This window comes from Schistocerca piceifrons, chromosome 3 (assembly GCF_021461385.2).
Source record: "Schistocerca piceifrons isolate TAMUIC-IGC-003096 chromosome 3, iqSchPice1.1, whole genome shotgun sequence".
NCBI classification, from domain to species: Eukaryota; Metazoa; Arthropoda; class Insecta; order Orthoptera; family Acrididae; genus Schistocerca; species Schistocerca piceifrons.
This window is the reverse complement of record NC_060140.1, coordinates 262,847,677-262,871,256: the sequence shown is the minus strand read 5'-3', so window position 1 is coordinate 262,871,256 and position 23,580 is coordinate 262,847,677. Positions and strand designations below refer to the sequence as shown.

The window sequence follows — 23,580 nt, the reverse complement described above, 5'->3', positions numbered from 1 at the left end:
CCAGGCGTATCGAGGCCGTTATTACGGCCAGAGGTGGTTGTTCTGGGTACTGATTTCTCAGGATCTGTGCACCCAAATTGCGTGAAAATGTAATCACATGTCAGTTCTAGTATAATATATTTGTCCAATGAATACCCGTTTATCATCTGCATTTCTTCTTGCTGTAGCAATTTTAACGGGCAGTAGTGTACGTTACCCAGACAAACGTATTCCGAAATTTCATTACTCTACATTAATTATTTCCTGGCGCTGAGATTTTTTTCGTCAGTGATAGTTGGGGTGACGCCGGAGCGCAGGAGGTACGGAACGGCGTGCTCGCCGCTCGGGCTTCGCGGCCGCAGCCGTGGCTCGCCCGCCTCGGTGCTGCCGTCGCGGCGTGCTCGGCGGAAGCGCGCCCCGACATTGATCCCGTGACCCGCCCTCGCGCGTCCCAAGCTGCCACTCTGCTCCCCAGCCGCCCACTCTCCAGAGACACGCGCCGTCCGCCGAGCGCGGCCAGCTGGTCCTCAGCGCCGCGTGCCCACCATGCTTCATTCCCACACCCACACGTGCTTCCGCGTCACTCTGCTGAACGTTTGTACTTAACACAGCCGTGCTGCCCTGTGTTGTCGGTATCCTGAAAGGCTATCGGGCACGGATGGTGCAGGGTTCAATATGCTACATCTACATCTACGTCTACGTCTACGTCTAGATGACCACTCTTCACTTCACAATTAAGTGCTTGGCAGAGGGTTCATAGAAACACCTCAAGACTATTTCTCGACCGTCCCACTCTCGATCAGCGCGTGGGAGAATCGAACAGTTAAACCTGTCCACGGAATCCCTGCTTTCTGTTATTTCGTTACAGTGATCATTACCGGCTATGTAGGTGAACGTCAAAAAAATTTAGAAAGCTACCGACTAAAGTTCTATAAAAATATTTTGTCACAGCGATAGATGCCTTTGTTTTAATGATTGCCACACCATCTCGCGTATTGTATCTGTTGTGTCTAGACAAGACAGCCTAGACACAATGAGAGGAAGCCGAAAGGCACGCGCTTAAACTCACGCAGGCTGGCGTGAGGTCTGAAACAGGATACGTAATGAATGCTATAAAGAAAAGTACGTAGCTTCTGGAATACTTAACTTTAATCCATAACTGTAGAACATCGCTCTTGATGATACATGCTTCATAATATTAATTAGCAATTGAATACGGCGCCTTGCTAGGTCGTAGCAAATGTAGCTGAAGGCTAGGCTTACTATCGTCTCGGCAATTGAGAGCGTAATTGTCAGTGATCCCCTTCTGGCAAAGTCGTCTGTACAACTGGGCGAGTGCCAGTAAGTCTCTCTAGACCTGCCGTGTGGTGGCGCTCGGTCTGCTATCACTGACAGTGGCGACACGCGGGTCCGACGTATACTACCGGACCACGGCCGATTTAAAGGCTACCACCTAGCAAGTGTGGTGTCTGGCGGTGACACCACAGTATCCGCGATATTCTCTCACCTATTTCGCGATAATACAGGGTGGTTATAATTAATGTGCATCTGTTCACGGATATCCAGTGTGGGCTGTAATTATTGTACGGTAGCGAAATTTCGTAGATATGATTATGCGTTTCTGCGGAACCGATTTACCCTGGAAAAAAGTGTAGTTCCACTTTCGACCGCCAGGTGCAAATCTGTGCTGTGAATGCAAGACTGTTGATCATGGGATCGGCGGTTCTCATGACATCACAGACCACTAGGATTGCCCCGGGAACGAGATGCGTGGCCATTTACAGCAACAGCAATCTCGTCAACAACTTCCACCGGGATAATACACATTCGTCTTCCAGGTCTCATACCAGGTTCACCCGTGTTTTCGTATTTAATTATCACCTTCTTTAAACCATTTAGTGACGTGAGCCCCTCCTCAGACCTTTCAGTCGACAACACTTTCTCAATGCAGTACTGTAATTACGGCCGTTCACATACAGATGTAACAGTTTCACCAAACCCGCACGACCTCTCTTCTCGATAGCCATACGGTTGACTCACGTTATTGCTCGTTAAATGACAGCGTGGATGTCATACCACCACAGAAAAGATGCACAGCGCCAGATTTGCACCTGGTGGCCGTTAATTTGAACTAATTTTTTCCAGTGTAAATCGGTTCCACATTAACACTTTCCCGTATCTACCAAGTTTCGCTGCCAGACGATAACTGTAGCCTACAATGGACCTCCCATGAGTAATTGTACTTTTAATTATATCCACCCAGCAACGTACGAGCTGCCGGTCTCTAAACTTTTTTGATGTCCTCCGGCAATCCTACCTGATGCTGATCCCATACCTCATAGCAGTACTGTATTACGTATGAGGGCGGACAGGCGTAGTGTGGGCAGTCTCTTTAGTAGACCTGTTGCATCTTCTAAGTATTCCGCCTGTAAAACGCAGTCTTTGGTTCCCCTTCCTCATAACATTGTTTATATGTTTGCTCCAATTGAAGTTGTTCGTAATTGTAATCCCTAAGTATTTCGTTGAACTGACAGTCTTTAGATTTCTGTGATTTATCGCGTTACCGAAATTTGACGGGTTCTTTTTGATACTCATGTGGATAACCTCACATTTTTCATTCTTTAGAGTGAGTTGACACTTTTCGCACAATACAGATATCTTGTCTAAATCATTTTGCAATTGTATTTCACCTTCTGATGAATTTACTAAGTGGTAAATGGCTATATCACCAACAAAAATCTAAAACGGCTGGTCACATTGTCTTCTAAATCATTTCTATAGCTTACAAACAGCAGAGGACCTATAACACTTCCGTAGGGGTTGCCAGGTATCACTTCTGTTTTACTCGGTGACTTTCCGTCAGTTGCTGCGTATTGTGACCTTTCTGACAGGAAATCACGAATCCAGTCGCATAACTGGGACGTTAATTCAGAGGAATGCAAATTGTTTAGAAGTCTCTAGGGAAGAACGGCGTCAAAAACCTTCTGGAGATCTAGAAATATGGAATCAGTTTGAAATCCCTTGTCGATAATACTCATTACATCGTGCGAATAAACAGCTAGTTGTGTTTCACAAGAACGGCATTTTCTAAATCCGTGCTGATTGTTCGAAGACAGTTCATCTTCCAAAATCATACTGCAAATCGGCGTCAGTGATATGAATCGATAATTCAGCGATAACTAATATTTTCTTTCTCGGATATTGCTGCGATTTCTACAACATTTGCAGTCTTTAGGAACGGATCTTCCGTCGAGCGAGCGGTTGTATATGTTAAGTACAGAGCTACTACTTCAGCTTACACTGAAAGGAACCTAATTGGTACACAGTCTGGACCGGAGGTCTTGCCTTTATTGAGCGATTTAAACTGCTTCCCTGCACCAAAGATATCTACTTCTAAGTAACTCAAGTTGGCAACTGTTCTTGATTTCAATTCTGGAATATTTGCTTCGTCATCCTTCTTTAGTCATTCCACTTTAGTGGCATTGTCATCGGTAACATTACCATCGCTGTCACACTGTGAAAGCATTGCTTGTGTCTTACTGCTGGTGCATTTTAGATAGCAGCATCTCTTTGGAGTTTCTGGCAGATTTAAAGACTGAGTTTCGTTTTGGAGGCTATTAAAAGCATCTTGGGCCTATTGTTTCATAAAACATTAAAGATGCTTTTATGGGTGTCATATTTTACGCCAATGTGTTTCCATAATGGTGTTGCCTTCAACATTATTACATGATGGTTATAAAACAATATGGTGTTACGATATTTCCGGAAAATTGCTGATGGAGCGGAGAGTGAGTTGTATGGTCGCCAATATCTCCCTCTGTTCTTGTCTCTAAATACTTATCTCTCACTCGCAGCCTTGGCCCTCGTCCTCGTGCCGAATGCGCTTCAGTGCCAAAACACGTAATCTGGGCAGTATAAATTGTTTTACTCGGCGACCTCCCGTCAGTTGCTACGAACTGTTATCTTTATTACAGGCAACCAGAAATCCACTCTCACAACGTAGACGATACCCCATAGGCAGGCAGTATGATTGGAAGTCTCTTCCGAGGATCGATGTCAAAAGCCTTTTGGAGATACAGAAATATGGAGTCAATTTGAGATCTTCTGTCGGTGACACTCTTAGAGACGCTCGATTTGTTTGTTGTCAACAGGAGTGTTGGAGCAGGTAAAATAAGAAAACTGTGAATTTTATACATCTGTGACCAAAGCTATGAAACAAAGATAGCAATCTGAAAATGGACATTCTCGCTGCCATCATCAGCAGCTACATAGATTCTTAAGACTTCTAAAAATTTTTGAGCTTTCTTACGTGTGATTCGTATTTATGAGCAGCAACTTGTTAATGTCGTTTTTATATAGTCTTCGTATAAACTGCTTTTCTATAAATGAAAAGCACAATATTGTTTGTGTTCTACAGGATTAATTTAGTTAAACGGTTTGCGCGTTACAAGGCCACAGTCAGTTGTAATTGAAGTAGCAGTATTCGCGAACAACATTAGAAAAGTTGTTACTCATCCAGACTGAGGCACAATTGCAAATAACATTCGAAAAGATGTTACTCATCTTGACAGGGGCACAAACACTCAGTAACTGTCATTCATTTTTGACTTTGCTGTGGTAATGTAATTAAAAGGGTAAAAGTTGAGGAGTAAATCAATGTAAATGAAGCAGACCAGGAAAAATTATAATATTAAATTCGAAAAATATGTGAATATTGTTGTACTGGGTGTTCGGAAATTCCCGTTACAAACTTCGAAGATTTGTAGAAAAGGAACCCAGGTACTGCAAAGTTCCGTTTCCTTGTTACAACCGTTTGAAAACATTTTGCTAGGTAGGTATGCAACAGGGGAGTCATGATGGGGGGTGGTTACGTCGGATCGGCGGATCTCATTTGACGTCAGTCCCACCTCTCTGAACTGGTTCGAGCTTTATTCACCTGTCTGTGAGTGTTCGAGCAACACGGTTTATTAAACGTTTTCAGAATACTACATGGTTTTTCTGAATGGCGAAATTCACGGTAGTGGAAGAGCTACTCGTCGCCTTTATCAAGCTCGTTCTCCACAACGTCCCACTCCATTGGATACCGTTTTCGCCACAATTTCGCAACGACTTTGAGAAAGGGGTACATTCACCGTCAGCAGCCGTGACTATGGCGCTCCAAGGGGACGCCGCACACATGAAATGGAAGAGGCTGTACTGCAACACATTGAAGATTGACCGTCAACGAGTACACGGGCAGTTTCTTTCGCGATTAATGAGTGAAACTGTAAAGCAAGTGATGTACTGGGTCGCGTCTAATCAACTGCTTTACCAACAAGTTATCAAATTACTGTAGCACGGAAAAGGTACGTTTCCGGACAAGGGTTCCAATTCAAAATATTGTCTACTCACTCCCCTCTACAAGCGCTAAAACTCTGTAACGTGAAATTCCGAACACCACGTATAGGCACCGGTTTTCGAGTTTAGTGTTAATATCTTGTCTGATGTGCTCCCTTTATATTTATTTACTGTTCAACTTTTTACCTTTTTAATTGTATCGGGCTGGTGCATAAGTTCGTAGCCTTATGCCGTAAGTTAAATAAACACAACAGATACACATAGCATAGCAGAGATTTTAGTCATCAATAATATATTCTCCTTCACTTTGTCCGTAAGTTAAAGAAACACAACAGATACACATAGCATAGCAGAGACTTTAGTCATCAATAATATATTCTCCTTCACTAGTTACAACAGTTTGACAACACTGTGGTGCCTCTGGTCTTCCGCGACTGTAGAAACCACGCGGTTTCGAGGCAAAGAACTCGTCGAGCCATGTTGGGAGCGCTTTTTCATCCGGAAAGGAAGTTCCTTGAATGTTGTTCAACAGAAAGCGAAAAAGGTGAAAATCTGAGGCCGCGAGATCAGGTGAAGAAGGTGGGTGTGGAATGACTTCCTAATTCAACTGCTGCGTTGTATTTTTGTCAGGCTAGCAGAATGTGGACGGGCGTTATCGTGGAGTTGCATCACTTCACACAGTCTTCCTGATCGTTGTTCCTGGATTACATCTGCAAGATGTCTCAGTTGTTATCAATAAATGTCAGCAGTGAAGCTTACACCTAAGGGAAGCAATTCGTAGTACACCACACCATCGCTGTTCCACCAGATGCATAACATTATCTTTTGTGGATGCGCGTAGATATTTAATATGGGAAGTTCCCGCTTGGTTTGGGCTCAGTCACTCCTTTCTTTTCCTTGTGTTGGCGTAAAGACATCATTTCTCGTCAGCAGGGTAGGTACGCCCGGTGTTGCTCACAAGTCAGCTAATCACGAGTAAGCAGAGATGCGCATTGGCTACCCGCAGATTTTTGTGATTTTGGCTTAGAGAATGCAATGCTGCAGATTTAATCTTCCCCACTGCACGCAAATACCACACGGTGGTGGAATCATCACAGTTCATCACATTTGCTAATTCTCGAGAACACTGACGTGAATCATGATGGATTAATGCGTTTAAATGATCTTCATCAAACACCGAAGGTCTTCCTGAACACTAGTGTCAAAACGGTCCCCTTAAAACGAGAAAACCATTTTCTCGCCTTGCTCTGTCCAGTGGCATGATTTCCATACACGGCGCAAATGCTTCTACTTAACTCCGCTGCTGTCATCCCTATAATGATCTCAAATGTAAGTATACGTCGGATATGTTCCGATTTCTCTACTGGGCACTCCATTTTCTAGCGTCCAGAGCTCTACTCCCTGTCTCGAAATGACAAAACGACAACATGTAAACTCAAATAGTAACAGTGAGCTGAAAATAAAAAAATTATCTTCGATACATGAACCCATAGCAACCGGAATACCAAAACGCAAAAAGCAGCGCTACGAACTTATGCACCAACCTAATATAACCACCGCACTGTCAAAGAGGACATCTATTGTGTGTTTGTGCCTCAGTCTCTGTGATCTCTATACTCTTTGGATGCGGATCTCTGATCATAGAGTATGGAACTACGGGCACCTTGCAGATTCTTGTCGTCTGCATACCCAGGAGAGAAAATTTCCACCAGTTTGTACATGATAAAAGATTCTTTACATTTATTTGTGGCTTTGAATTTCACATCAGTGTGCGATGTAATAGGCTGATGTGGGAGCAGAATCGAAAAGTATTTTCATTTCGCGTTCTCGTGATACTTCGTGACAGCCATGCTGTAATTATGGAAGAAACGAAATACGAGCATCTTTGGATGGCACTTTCATTAATCTGGAGTTAGACATCCAGATAGTATAGAGATCACTGCTCAGTCTAGATGAGTAACATCTTTTCCAGAGTTGTTTACAAATGAGGTAACTTCATCTTCTTTGGCGACGATAGATCATTTAAGTCTGATGATAGCCTCATAAGCCGAAAAAAGATTAGCAAAATAAGTTGTAAATGTAAATGTCGTGTGGCTAGGGCCTCCCGTCGAGTAGACCGTTCGCCGGGTGCAAGTCTTCGGATTTGACACCACTTCGGCGACTTGCGCGTCGATGGGGATGAAATGATGATGATTAGGACAACACAACAACCAGTCCCTGAGGGGAGGAAATCTCCGACCCAGCCGGGAATCGAACCCGGGCCCTGAGGATTTACATTCTGTCGCGCTGACCACTCAGCTACCGGGGGTGGACAGTGAAATAAATTAATACTGTAGAACATACAAAATAGTGTGCTGTTCGTTTATTATTGTGCTGTTCAACCAATAAGCAACGGCAGGATCGATTAACATTACTTTTCATATCCCATAACACTAGTCGGATGTGCATTGCATTTCATCAAGTTCTGACTGTAGTACTAAACCACAGTAAAATTTTAATATAAATATTTGGTTGCTATTTTAAACTACCTAAATGAATTCCTTGCGGCCTTCCACTAAATTATTCAGAAAGTTTGGTGTCAAGAAGCACAAAGGTTAGATCTGCACCGTAAAGAGGTACATCAAGATTTTGTACAAATCACCAGTACCCAATAACTGAAGCGTAATCTGCAATCTAGTTGTAGTTAGGACACATTATTTTATACTAGTCTTACGAATTCTGGAATTGCTTTTACAATATATTCAAAATCGTGTTTCAACACTCTGGACAAGGTATGTATCCAGCATCATATCACGAGTTTATGTTTCTGAAGGAGTTCTGCTGCTTAAAGAACTGATCCATTGAGCGCTGTTGCTCGTTTTTTGGCTAGCTCTTTTCCTGATGGAATGTAGAAGTAGAAAGAAGAGCCACACACATTTTCACTAACTCGCTGTCGTCCATTTCTTGGCCCTACTGCGGTCCGCGTAAACTTGTAAACAATCCTAGCCCGGAAATCTATTGCCGCAAACGTTGCTGGGCAATAGTGGTCGGCAGTATTGTTGAACATGTGACGGCGGTTGTTGTGAACGTTCATGCTGCCGGGCAATATCGCGGGACAACATTGTAGCAATAAGCAGTTTCTGAGCCTCATGTAAACGTTCCTTAACAACCTACTATTTCCAGTATCAGAAATTTTACACTTCACAAAACGCAAAACCATAATATCCCATGATTAGAGATATGTGCGGATGCCGATATCAGTGTATGCTGTGTATAAGCAGATATCCACAGTGATAATTACGTTTCTAATAAAAGGCTGCGCCTACGTGGATGTCCGCAGTAATAATTGCTTTGTGGTCAAATGTTAAATGGCAGTGTCAACGTTACGATTTTCGTCTGAATGCGTTACATGCATAATTATCCGTTCTTTCTGTGCCCTATATGAGTAGAATTGTCGTTACCCACTGTGTGCAGTTTGTTTGGTAGACAAGGTTGTGATTTATAACGTACTTCCATTTTTTCAACCTTATATTAGTAAATAGTTGGCTAATTTAAATGTGCTACTAGTAAACACTATAAATCTCCTTAAAGTATGTATCACAAAATAATTTTCTTAATATTATAGTCCACTGATGATGCCTAATATGAGTAGTCGAAACATGTCTCGTCAAAAAGAAAATAAGCATTCAGTTGCAAAAGACGGATTCCCTACCTAAAGAGGAACGTAACGGATGTATTAACTGAGGATGAATGGCTGCAAATACTAACAATATTAATTAGTACTCCACATCGTCATTAATTATTGAAGGGCTGTAAGTAGGCTATGAAACAAAAACTTCATCAAAAGAAGCTCTGTTCTATTATTTAGTATGTCATTTGAGGTAACATTATGCGCACAATAAACAGTTCATGCACTATAAAACCACGTAGAGCATACACTACGTTACATAATATGATTCTAGAGATGTACAGCTTCGCCTATATTGCAACACCCATATACTACTGTATAATGTCATAAATTAATGTAAAGAAAGAACATATGTAAGAGATCGTTAAGCTCACAAATCAATTTTCCTTGCTTTTCTTGTTGGTAAGTGTTGGTTATATCATTGAAGTTTAATTGACTTCCAAAAGTCGATTCTATAACAAGTACTTACTAAATATGATGATGTTTTTGTGTCACTGTGAGTAGTATGGCTATAGCCACTCTGCATCACTTTGTTTACATTTGTGACATCACGTGACCCAGCCTACTGACCTTGAGATCAGGTAATTAACCTTTCAGTGGTGTCATATGCCTCTTTTTCGATAATGGCGTCACATGCCACACCCGTTTTTGATGACGTCATTAAGGGATGAACTGTGTGCACACACGCAAACACACACACACACACACACACACACACACATATGCACAGGCTGTTTGTCTAATATACAAGTCTAATTACAGATCTCTATGAAAATTCAAGCACACAAAAACTGTTTTTTCTCGAAATATCTACGATCTTGCACACTTTGCAAGCACAATGGTCTTTAGGATTAAATATGCCCACATCGAAATTTGCTGTAGCAAAATGCAGGCAGCTTGCATATTAGCAATAAGAATAAAATCTGTTAAACATCACTCATTAATAATGAAAGTTCAGTTGCTGTACCATACTTTTCAGACGCTATGTACCTCGAAATTAAATATTCCGCATCTAAATCGGATGTATAACTAATTAAAATACACACAACTCGTTTATTGGCAGTACATAGGTAAAATAGTGGTTAGTAGACAGTAGTTCGATCTTGTACCATGCATTAAATCTATTCAAATACGTAAAATTGGTCACACATGAGCACTCCTGCAGATTTTGCATACAATACACTGAGAATTATCAATGTCACTCCGATATCTAAAATTCTCTGAAAGTTCAATATTGCTATCACACTTTGCAAGGACAATAAACCTTCAAATTGAATATTTCCTGACGTAAATTGTTTGTATAACTTATGCACAGAGCTCATTTATTGACAAGTCCCAAGCGAATGGAAGAAAGTGCAGGTGACTCCTACATACAAGGAAGGTAAAAAGAGCTGACTCCCTTAACTAAAGACCAATATTTTTTACATCGGTTTGTTGCAGCATTCTTGAACTCATTCTAAGTTCGAATATAATAAATTTCCTTGAGACAGAAAAGCCTCTGTCCACAAATCAGTACGGATATGGAAAACATCGTTCGTGCGAGAGTAGGCTTGCTCTTTTTTCGCATGATATCCTACAAACCAGGATGGAGGGCAACAGACAGATTCCATATTCTTAGATTTCCGGAAAGCATTGGACACTGCAGATTGTTGACGAATGTCCGAGCATGTAATTTAGGTTCCCAGATATGTGAGTGGTTCGAAGACTTTTTTAGTAATAGAACCCAGTATGTGGTCCTCGACGACCAGTGCTCATAAGGGAGAAAGGTAGAGTGAGAAATGCCCCAGGAAAGTGTGATAGGACCGCTCTTACTCTTTGTATATATAAATAACCTGTCGGACAATGTGAGCACCACTGTACAGCTGTTTGCTGATGACGCTGTGGTGCATGGGAAGGTGTCACCTTTGAGTGACTGTAGAAATATACAAGATGACTTAGACAAAATGCCTAGTTGGTGTAATGTATGGCAGGCTACTCTAAATGTAGAAAAATGTATGTTAATGCTGATGACTAGGAAAAACAGTCCTGTAAAGTTCGAATGCAGCATTAGTAGGGTGCAGTTTGACACAGTCACCTCGATTAAACATCTAGGCGTAGCACTGCAAAGCGAGGTGAAATGGAACGACCACTTCAGGTTGGTAGTAGGGAAGGCGAATGCTGGACTTCATCTTATTGGGAGAATATTGGGTAAGTGTAGCCCATCCATAAAGCATTCTAGATCGCTAGTGCGACCCATTTCTGAATGCTGTTCGAGTGTTTGAGATCCCCACCAGATGGGATTAAAGGAAAACATCGAAGCAATTCAGAGACATGCTGCTAGATTTGTTACTGGTAGGTTCGATCAGAATACAAGTATTACGGATATGCTTTGAGAAATCAACAGGGAATCCATGGACGGAAGACGACGCTCTTTCCTTAAGGTACTATTGCGCAAATTAAGAGAATCAGCATCCGAGGTCGACTGCAGAACATTTCGTTTAAGGACCACGAAGATAAGATAAATTAGGGCTCATTCAGAGGCTTTTAAAATGGTTCAAATGGCTCTGAGCACTATGAGCCTTAACATCTGAGGTCATCAGGTTTGACTTGTGACATCATCATTGTGCCTTCATCGAAAAAGTGGCGTATGTTATAACACCATCGAAAGGTTGGTGAAGTGAGTGTAGGTCGATAACCTAGCCCACGTGGTGTCACGAATGTAAACTGAATGCGCATGTAAACAGAATGCGCCAGTAGCCCCATAGCCGTACTATTACTCCCTTGTCACTTCGGATCGTCTGTGTTGGTAGGCTGTAAAACAGAGAAGAATATGAACTTGATTTGAGAGTTCATACAGTCACTAACGTCTCTCTGTCGGAGTTGTATTATCTCTTACGTATTTGGATAAGAGTTGTGTACCCTATTTCAAATAACTGACTACACTTAGATAACTTTCCCTCTTCATCATCCAGATGTTTTGTTACTTTCTTGTTAGAATTATTCATTGGCTGTCTGAATTATCCCTTCCGGTGCTTCTGTTTTACACATTAATTTATCTCGAATTAAATATATGTGTGAACATTTGATGCCTTTTGCACATGAACCTGTTTATCTGACGAACCTGCACAGACGCTTTCTTCTGAATACAAAAAATGCTAGCTCAAACATGGTTTTGATTAATATCTTCGTTGTGACGATAAACAGCAGCCGGCCGTGTGGCCGAGCGGTTCTAGCCGCTTCAGTCTGGAACCGCGCGACCGCTACCGTCGCAGGTTCGAATCCTGCCTCGGGCATGGATGTGTGTGATGTCCTTAGGTTAGTTAGGTTTAAGTAGTTCGAAGTTCTAGGGGACTGATGACCACAGATGTTAAGTTCTATAGTGCTCAGAGCCATTTGAACCATTTGATAAACAGCATTAGTATTAGTTGTTTTGATTATGTGAAATGTCAGACTGTGACTGACTTAATCCAAATACTCAAATAATATGGTTTGTTCGACCAATTTCTAGTAGAGGTGGTTCGCTATTGTCTTCTTCTATCATATGAGCGTGGGTGGAATGCAGTGGACAGGTCTCTATACTCCTAATGCGAAGGAGCTGAGTTTAAATTCCTGTCCGGCCATCCTGGTTATTGTTGTTTGTAGTTTTGCTTCTCTGTCATCCCGCATTGTCAGCTTGTGCTCTTCTTTAACAAATCTATATCATGACCAGGAAGCTTTTAACATCCACGGAATGTTTTGTCAAAACCTGTATATCTTGTGGCCCGTACTGGTTTTCAATTTGAAATTTTATAAGTACTGAACAAAGTATATATTAAAACTTAACTACTTTATTATTTCGCTAACAACATTGCTAAAAATTACCAGTAACAAAAAGAAACACGTGACATAATTTAGGGAATGTTAATGAAGCTCAGTCTCGTTTAAGCAGCTAAATTAAGAACTATACACACATTTTTATGGGTAAGGAAATAAGGAACTTACATCAACAAATCAATATTATTGCAATTTGTGAAGAAAAAACCGACAGAAATGTAAATGGTTAGGGAGAAATTTTCCAGATAATGGCTTTGCATCCCGTAAGTCTATAAATTGGAAATCCGTGATTGCGTGGTTTTTCAGGCGCGACAAAACTGATGGTCCTGCGCTCAGATAGGTGCCTCATCTGCGGACAATCTGAGACTGCAACTACCACTAGCCGATGCCATTAATTTATAACATTCGCCTCAGTCACACACGAGAGTGCCTCTATCTCTGTGGAAGACTCTCCATCCAGGATCGCTCTCTGAACTCTACCAGTCAAGAACTTTTCCCTCTAGTCTCAGATGTGGCTAGATGTCCTTTACGAACGTAGTGCCATCACTAGACATCGATGTTACTTTGAATCGAAAACTTTCTGAAGTACTGTAAACATCAATCCCAACTGCGTACTTCTGTGTATGAAGAAGGCGAGCTGCGTTAGGCTTTGCCTATCCTTTCGGAATCAATACAGGTTCCCAAGGAGAAAGTAGTCATTTTGATTGAACTCAAAATACGCTAGGAAACAGTTTTTCAGTAATTTTTGTCCCGTCGATCTCACAAATATCGTAATTTTATCAGAGTACTGTGACAGTCTACCCGCATGTGCACATCAATAGTTTCCTGACAGAAAGCTCTTGAATTACATTTTCTACTCACTGATTACGTTTCACAAAACTGTACCAATATCCCATGTGTCACCGTTTTCGTTTTACGGAGTTTGCGATGAGACTTGACGGTTGTACGTTGCATAATCGCGTTATAACGCTTGCTTCCGAACAAAATCCATTCGACCGCCTGTAAAAGACATAAATCTTCAGCTTGGTGTTTTCGATACTATTGTATTGAATGTCCTCATGTCACAATCAAGATTACCGTCAACGATTTTCATTGACGGTCAAGACTCTCAACCCACTATTGATCGATGGATAAGATAATATGATGAACACCTATACTACTCGATCGCAGAAAAAGTGATTCTTGAGAATTACTAAATAGAATCTCGCACAACAGAGTGTCCTTCTGCTGCAGGTGTTCCGATAAGACGAAAAGGCGTCATAAAAAGTAGAGTTCTTGCCTCTGTAACTGAACGATCAGCGTTTCTTCTATATCGTCCTGAAGTGGGCGCCTCCCTGACACCGTCTTGGCCAGCTGCTGTATTGTCACAATATGCAAGCACAGCATTCACGTACTTCAAATGAGAGGATTTGCCGTGATTAAGCGACAACACAGGGTGGTTATAATTAAACACTCCCTAGTTGAGGGTATCCCCACGAAAAACGAATGATCGTAGGATATTGAAACGTTGTGGAAATATTAGTAAAGATATGCGTAAAAGAAATAACGAATTAATCATTGAAACAAACACATTTTAATTTCCACACGAGAGGGTAACATTTGTTAACTGCGTACCATATTTACGTTAGAGGTTAGAAACGTTGCTCATTGTGGCAACCATCTGCACCCACGACAGCTTGGAACAGCATTAGAGATTACAGGACAATTGTTCGCAGCACTTTTTGAACGGTGGACTGTGGAATGTTCAGCTGTCGTGACAGAAGTCCTGCACTGCTTGAAGGTCGCACATTGTGTCCAGCATTCTCAGCTGTGGCAACAGTACCTCCTTCAGCAATTTGTGACGCACTTGGCCGTCGGCCTCTCCGAGGACGAATTCCGAGATCGCCAGTTAACTCGAACTTCCGAATCGTGTTGTTCAATCCTGTGCGGAAAGAGCACTTCTCCGTATTCCTTTAATGCGTCGATACTCGCGAAGAGCAGCATCACTATTGCTGTTAGTCCTGCTCACCTTGCCCAGACCCAAATGGACTGTCCGTAGCCGTAATGCACACTGATGCTTGTGTTTCATCCCTGCATGGCAGTACCACTGCCCGCGACTAAAGGCATGTCACGACACTAACTCTACTAACAACGCAAATCCTGCAGCTCAAGGTGTGAACATCATTCCTATAAAGTTGAGTACCCACGCGGGAAATAGTTCTCCGCCCACACTGTTGCAAGTAGCCGAAGTTTAATTATAATCACTATGTATGATGAAACGAGCGTACTGTACTCGCGACCGATAGGCGCTGCTTACCTGTACAGTTGACGGAAAGGATCGGTGGTATCAACAAGAAATCCTGTGCCCTGTTGTTATATATAGTCTGACAATTATTGAACTATATGAAATAAAATCGGCCTAACTTCTGAACGGTTTGCGTTAGGGCCTTCAAACTGCACGTTTGGTCGGGGACATGATGGAAATTAGAAAGCGCCTATGGTTTGGTTTACCGGTTCCCGTCAGATCACCGAAGTTAAGCGCTTTCGGGCGTGGCCGGCACTTGGATGGGTGACCATCCGGGCCGCCATGTGCTGTTGCCAATTTTCGGGGTGCACTCAGCCTCGCGCTGCCAACTGAGGAGCTACTCGACCGAATAGTAGCGGCTCCGGTCAAAGAAAACCATCGTAACGACCGGGAGAGCGGTGTGCTGACCACACGCCCCTCCTATCCGCATCCTCATCCTCAGGATGACACGGCGGTCGGATGTCCCGATGGGCCACTTGTGGCCTGATGACGGAGTGCTTTTATGGTTTGGTTTAGCGACGAAGCCCACTTTCATTTGGATTGGTTCCTCATTAAGCAAAATTGGCGCATTTGTGGGATCGAAGATCCGCATTTCTGGTGCGATATTACTTGATTGCGCGGTGACTACCTAACGGTACCTGAAGGTTTTGGAAGATGATTTCATCCCCATTATCCAAAGTGACCCTGATTGGACAAGATATGGTTCATGCAAGACGGAGCTCGACCCCATAGAAGCAGGAGAGTATATGATGTCCTGGAGGAGCACTCTGGGGACCGCGTTCTAACTCTGGGGTACCCAAAGGCCACTGGCATGGGCCTCGACTGGCCGCCATAATCTCCGGATCTGAACACGTGCGACTCCTTTGTGTTGGGCTATATTAAAGACAAGGTGTACAGAAATAACCCCAAAACCATGGCTGAGCTAAAAGCAGTCATTCAGGAGGTCATTGACAGCATCTATGTTCCGACACATCAGCGGGTCATGCAGAATATCGCTATTCGTCTGCGCCACATCATCGCCAATGATGGCAGGCATATCGAACATGTCATAACGAAAATCTGAATATATGTAGTGACGTTTACATGTTGAATTAAGTATGTGCACACCGTAGCTTGTAACTAACTTTCGTTTTTTTTTCATATGATTCAGTAATTGACACCCTGTACCTATATTGCTTTGATCTGAAAACGGGTAAGCTACCATACAAATGACGCACGCTGTCTTTAGACCACTGTATTTAATTGGCACCGTATGCTAGACATACGTCCGTGCAAAACCCAAAGTACTCGCGATTACTTTCCACAGAAACAGATAAAATAATGTTCTGCATGATACTATAACATTTAAATTACTTTGAAACATTACATTGCCTGTGATTAAGATACAAGTCTGACCGTTATGTTCAAATGGTTCTAAGCACTATGGGACTTAACATCTGAGGTCACCAGTCCCCTAGACTTAGAACCTAACACCTAACACCTAACTAACCTAATGATATCACACACATCCATGCCCGAAGCAGGATTCGAATCTGCGACCGTAGCAGCCGCGTGGTTCCGGACTGAGGCGCCTAGAACCGCTCGGCCACAGCGGCCGGCTGACCATTATGTGCTAGCTGACAAACATGGCAATGTCTGCATTTTCTTTTAGCCAATTTTCTATTAGAAACGAAAACAAAAAAGTGAGCTGTGTTTGTACGGTAATACCGAAAAAAAATTCATTTCTCTGTTTCGTGAAAATACCTTTGAAATTATGAAACAACGGTACAAAGAAATATGCATAACGTACAAATGTGTAAGTTCAGTATACCGGACAGTTTCTGTACGCTGGGCGCAGCTGCTTCGCGTGTCTGCAACGCGATTTCGTAAACGTCTCAATGGAAACACTTGCACTTAGCTCCATAGACAGCTATTGTTTTCACTTACGGCCGCGTGCGCTTCGCAGTTGAAAGCTGTCAGAATCGTTCCCACGTGTCAGGGATTTCCTTAAGGTGACTCGTCTGTAGGGATGTTGTAGTAGCAAGGAATAAATGTATTAAAACTTCGCGCATGATGCGGCATTTTTCACACATCTCAGTGTTTATGACGTCATATCTCTTGAACTGTGTGTCGTGCAGAGATATATTTGTGAAAGTACATCCAGTGCCACACGTGAATACGGTCTGCGAAATATGTTGTCAATAGATGTAGTGGCAAAGAAGTAATAAATTTAAACGTCATGCATGATGTGGCAATTTTTCATAGATCTCATTGTTTATGACCTCATTTTTCCTGGACTATCATACTTAGGAGGTTCGTACCTCCATAGCTAACGCTGCCCGACGTAAAGGATTTATGTACCAATAGTTAATAAAATGTTCCGGCCTATTACGTGGTGGTCGAACTGATTTAACATTTAAGCCCAATGTTTCGTCCCTATCAGCGGAGAATATTTTCAAGGGGACTCGTAGCTTCTTCGAGTTTCCGATTCACACTTCGGCTCGCTGCTGTTGTGTTTAAATGTTAAATCCCTTTAACCACGGCGTAATAGCCCGGAACATTTTATTAACTGTGACATTTCCGGCCGTGATAGTTTGCATCTTACAATGTTGTGTGCCAAGTTTAGTTGAAAGTGGTCCGGTGGCTTAGGAGGAGATTAGAAAACACACACACACACATACATCCATTTTAATAGTATATATCGATTGCTCGTACTGGCTGTTATGACTGATCGATACGGAGATGTGAACGAGCGGTATCTGAGTAACGACTCATCGTTCTGCTCTACAATCAGTATAGTCCTTGCAACGTCGAACTCATGTTCTTAACAGTTTGTAAGCGATTCCCACTTCCTTCTATAAATCAGCATATTTTGATATAACTAAATCATGATAGCGCTTTAAATTAATAAGGATTTTTCGTAAGATATTTCTGTACGCTGCTACGTTTGTAAAATCAATCATAAAACATTTAGTTTGGTCTCCACAGCGACTGTATCGCCATTCGAAGCACGTGTTCGGTTCCAGCGTCTGTTCTCACGCTATGCGTGTCAGCCTCCTATCTGCCGCCATAGCACGTCAACTGCGCCTGCTCTGCCTGGTAATTAGCGAGACACGGCTACCTGAGCACATGCTCGAACGTGTATTTAAATAAAACGTTTCTGAAATGCAGAAGGGGAGCGCCTTATTCCAACGCAAAGCTGGCAGCTGAAGAGGAGCGACTTATTCCAACGCAAAGCTGGCAGTGGCTCCATAATGGTGTGGGCCGTGTTTACACGGAACCGCCTGGGCTAACTGAACCGATCATTGGTACTTTCTTTGGTGGTAAGTTCCTATGGGACCAAACTGCTGAGGTTATCGGTCCCTAGGCATACACACTACTTAATCTAACTTAAACTAACTTATGCTGAGAACAACAAACACACCAATGCCGGAGGGATGACTCGAACCTCCGACGCGGGGAGCCACGCGAACCGTGACAAGGCGCCCGAGATCGCGCGGCTACCCCGCGCGCCACCGAGCATTGACTGGAAATGATTATGTTCTGTTACTTGGAGACCATTTGCAGCCATTCATGGACTTCATGTTCCCAAACAACGGCGTTATGTCACAGGACCACAGTTGTTCGCGACTGGTTTGAAGAACATTCTGGACAATTCGATCGAATGATTCGCCACCCATATCGCCCGACGTGAATCCCATAGAACATTTATGGGACAAAACCGAGAGGTCAGTTCCTGCTCAAAATCTTGCAGCGGCAACCTTTCGCAATTATGGACGGTCATAGAGGCAGCATGGCTCAATATTTCCGCAGGGGTCTTTCAACGACTTGTTCAGTCCCTGCCTTGTCGAGGTGCTGCACTTTGCCGGGCAAAAGGATGTCCGACACGATATTAGGAGGTACCCCATGACTTTTGTCTCCTCAGTGTAAATTCTAATGTTCTCCAAAATTAATCTTCACTACCGGTCTGAAAGTTGCTCTTCTGGCAGGACATGCTAGAAGGTCTACAAACAGACACATTATCTTGGTGAACTTTACTCATTGGACCCAAAGGAAACATACATTTTTGGATCAAAGTAGTCACCCAGAGCTTCTAAACACATTAAAATTCTCATTGAAGTGCTAGCAAAGAAAAAATCCCTATCAGATTCAGTGACTGATCTGAACACAATAATTCATGCTTCAGCTACATGATGACATCTCAAGTCACTCCCACTGAACACCACTGAACATTATTCCTTTGAACCAACACCGAACAAAGATGTTAAATAGAACTTAACAGAAATGTTAATGTTGTTTATACTGAAACACTCTTTTCAATTATCAGTAATTATTTTCTTTTTAGTACCTGTGTAGACGTAGGTTTATTACAACCGAGGAGTTCTACGAATTTTCTTTATTTTAAATTGAATGAATTTTTGTTGTTGTACACTTCTGTATGAAAACGTATGTAAATCAGCAATGACAGACTTCTCATGCAACAAATTTAAATAATAGGTTCCTTCGTAAACCTAACAACTTTTTCCAGCACTTTTTCAACACTATTTCGATGTGTCGGTAATCCAATACACCCAAAATATGGATGTGTTACGTACTTTGTACCCTTAGCATCGAATCGATCAGACGATTTAGCGAAAAGTCGATGTATGTATATTAGTACGGACACTCTACTGAGACAGTCGGCTGCGAGCGTAAACAAACTCTGGCCACGTGAGGGATGAGGAACGGTCCACGGAACAAGCGTCGCCTTTCCCTCGTCGAGCTGGCAAACTACACCCGCGATCTGTTCTACAAAAACGGAAATGACATGCAAATGAGAGTCGCTGATATCTTCTGGTCAAGAGTCATCTCTAACCCCGTAATGTACCATACTTAGTCTCTTCACTCATTTCAGGATAAGAAAACAACTAGCAAAGCACAATGTTCACTGAGGTTCGCTGTGTCATAAGCAGTGTAGTTCAGGCCCAACCTCTACCAGTATCTTACTCAGCCGTACTTACACAAAACACACCTACTATGTGAATGATTGATGTATGGAAAGCAGATGTAAGTCTGTAAATAGTGGAAGTTTAATTTTAAATCTTGTACATAATCTGACTGTTCTTAACTGAGGATCACTGAAATGAATAATTTACTTTAATTTTTGACAATACTTGGTTGTAAGAGCCAAGAAACTAGCAAATGTCTGAATGATGGATTTAATGAAAGCAAATGTAAGTACAGGGTGACACACGAGAGACGGACGGTTTTGAACTGCGTAGTACTGAGGGCGCGGTGGTGGGAGGTGGTCGGGTGGGGATAGTTCTGATCCACACAAGACACCATTTCGTTTACTCAGTCACTATGGAGCAGTGGGACTTGCAACGTGGAGTGTTTGTCTATGACAGTTTCGTGAAAAGTGGTGAGTCTATTATTGCTACGCAGTGATTGTTTCGTGCGCGGTTTAATGTCAACGATGCCAGAAAATGTTGAAAGGATATGCAAGTGGCAGTCAGAAGCCCAGGACGGTCAGCTAGACGTCATGCTAGTGAGTTACGAATCAATCGTGAATCGGTTAGACGAATTTTGCATAAAGAATTAAAATTCCATCCCTACAAAATGCTCATTGTCCAACAATTTAAGGAAACTGATTTTGCTGTACGAGAAGACTTCGCTTACAGAATGCAAGTGATTTTGGGATCGAATGAAAATGAAGTTTTATTGACGAGTGACGAAGCTCATTTTTATTTAAACGGGACCGTGAATATGCAAAACCTACGTTACTGGGCTCCAGAGCATCCACACCTTATCCAACAGCGTCCTCTACACTCAGAAAAAGTAAAAGTCTGGTGTGCCCTTGGCTCTGTTGGCATTATTGGACTTTTTTTTTTTTTTTTAAAGAGAACGCGGCCACAGTTACTGTTAATTTGATTCGTTACATTCGTATGCTTGAAACATTCTTGAAACCAGATCTAAGAAGACGACGAATCCCTTTAAAAAGCGTTTGGTTCCAGCAGGATGGGACAATATCGCACACCGCAAACACTTCAATGACAGTTCTTAGACGCATGTTTCCTGGCCGGATTATCTCATGTTTTGGCAATGTTCCTTGGCCTCCCAGGTCTCCCGACTTGTCAGTATGTGACTTTTTTCTGTGGGGGTACCATAAGAACTGTGTCTACAACCACAAACCACGAAATTTGGACGAGTTGAAGAATGCAATCATTCAAGAAACTCCTGCCATCCCTGCAGAGATTTTAGTCCGTGTGATGGAGGATTTTGAGAAGAGACTTGAGTCCTGCCGGCCGAAGTGGCCGTGCGGTTCTAGGCGCTGCAGTCTGGAACCGCGAGACCGCTACGGTCGCAGGTTCGAATCCTGTCTCGGGCATGGATGTGTGTGATGTCCTTAGGTTAGTTAGATTTAACTAGTTCTAAGTTCTAGGGGACTAATGACCTCAGCAGTTGAGTCCAATAGTGCTCAGAGCCAAACTTGAGTCCTGCATTCGAAATGATGGACATCACCTTGACGACATTATTTTTCACAGGTAACATTGTTAACTAAAATGGGAAATAATGAGCTTTGATTTTGTGTAAATAAACATGCATTAATTTTAAAGTTGGCTGAGTATTATATCATTAAAAACCGTCCTTCTCCCGTGTGTCACCCTGTATTAAACCTGTAAATATCAGAAGTTTAAATTTAATTCATGTACATAATTTTACTGTTTATTGACTGAGGATCATTAAAATTAATGAAACACAAGTTTTTCTAATTACATTTTTGTAATGTGTTTATCTGACATGTTCCACACCCAGGATTCCCTCTTTTATGGGCCTATGGAATGAATGATTTATCTAATGTAATCTAACCTAAAACTGCCACCTCTCTATGAAGATATCCAAAAAAGCAAGTGGCCGAGAGGTGGAGTGCCAACTGCAGAGCGCCTTTAGACGTCAACCGTACAGTTTCACAGCGCTTAGCAGCGGCGCCATTAGGAAGGGTTCCTGCGGGGTTGATGTCGGTGTTAGAGGCGGGTGGGCGCACGGCACACAGGTTCTGCTGAAGTTCCTCGTAGTGGGGGCTGCCATCACATAAGACGTCGCCCTGGCATGGCCCCCCAGGCACTTGGCAAGACTTGCGCAACTGCTCTGGACTTCCCCGTGCTTCCAGGGGCTGCGGGGCTGCGAAGACACATCACCACGCAGCGATGGTGACTGTGGCCTCGCTTTGTGCCTCACTGAAAGTCGTGGATTAGATTTGTGAAATAGGCGCCTGACGCTCCACTAAAGCGTCCCGAGCCTCGCTTCCGATACGTGACGCTGTTCATCATCTGTGTTACTCCAACGTCAACAATCAGCGGCTCTACTGCGGATGAACTACATAAAGACGACGAACCCGTGTATCATCTTATTCGGATACTGTCAGACTTCCTGCATATCTGAACGGACGGTTGCACAGTTCATCGTTCTCGAACCAATTCAGATAACCGTTGGGGTGCTTTTGGCTCCATCTGTCACAGTTTCTATCCATTCCATTGCCAGTTGCACCATAGAAAAAAAAAACTACCAACTTGCATCTATCGATATGACTTGTCAGTAGCCCATTTTTATCCTCTCGGTGTCTACGACAACAGTGCGTATGGGATTTGCACATGATAGAAGATTCTGCCCTGAAGAACGATTCTCAGATTTTTATATGTAGGTTCTTAGAGTATCTCCCAGCCGAGATATTTCAAGATTTCTGTTACTCTCGAAACAAAAAAGTTCACTACCATTTTTATTGTACTCGTACACGGTCGATGTCGCTGGTAGTACAGCATCATACTGATTTCATAGACTTATTCACTGTACGTCGTACCGATGGTTCATTACTATTCTCTTTCATGCACAAATATGTTTACCAACGTCCTAGCAATATATTAAAAACCACCACGTGCTTCTCTTATAACCAGACCGATGTAATACTTCCCCTTAACACGCTGTAGTTCTTTAGTCCCAAGTATTACTATGATATAATTGACTCCACCGTGACTCAAAGATGTTTGCTTTTCACAGAATGAACATGTCTCTACATTAGAACTAACTGAAGTTTTTGGAAGAGGTTTATATTCTGTTCTCGTCTGACAGGAGATTACTGAAGTGATAGAATGAACATGTCTGTACACTAGAACTAACTAAAGTTTTTGGAAGAAGTTTATATTCTGTTCTCGTCTGACAGGAGATTACTGAAGTGAGTACGGATAAACATCACCTGCGAAATGTCTTCATTACTCTTTCAGCATTTTTCGAGACAGTGTCATATTTAATTCCCTTTGTGGGAAATGATTATTTGCAGATATTACATTGAAGTTAACAGCTTGTGTCTCGGACATTTTCTTACTTAATTTTGTCTTTGAAAATACAACAAGGATACGAATTCGACGTACGTTCTTCGCGCCTTTGTAAATGAATCAGACATAATACCTTTAAGCCAAACGTGTAATTTTACGTCGCAATACATAATCTTTATTGATCTGCATCTCTAGAAAAGAGAATGGTATGCTGACCCAAGGTTCCTCCATAC

General features: G+C 42.4%; 1 protein-coding gene across 1 annotated transcript in view; it reads right to left on the bottom strand.

The window, feature by feature from the left end:
* Window positions 1-264: 264 nt before the first annotated feature.
* The window catches only part of LOC124788571, a 49,759-nt gene continuing 26,443 nt past the window's right edge, over window positions 265-23,580 (bottom strand). The window contains exons 4-5 of the mRNA XM_047255842.1: window positions 21,982-22,199; window positions 265-564 (exon numbers count right to left, since the gene is read on the bottom strand). Of these exons, the coding sequence (XP_047111798.1) occupies window positions 265-564; window positions 21,982-22,199 (518 nt within the window). The remainder of the gene's footprint in view (window positions 565-21,981; window positions 22,200-23,580) is intronic.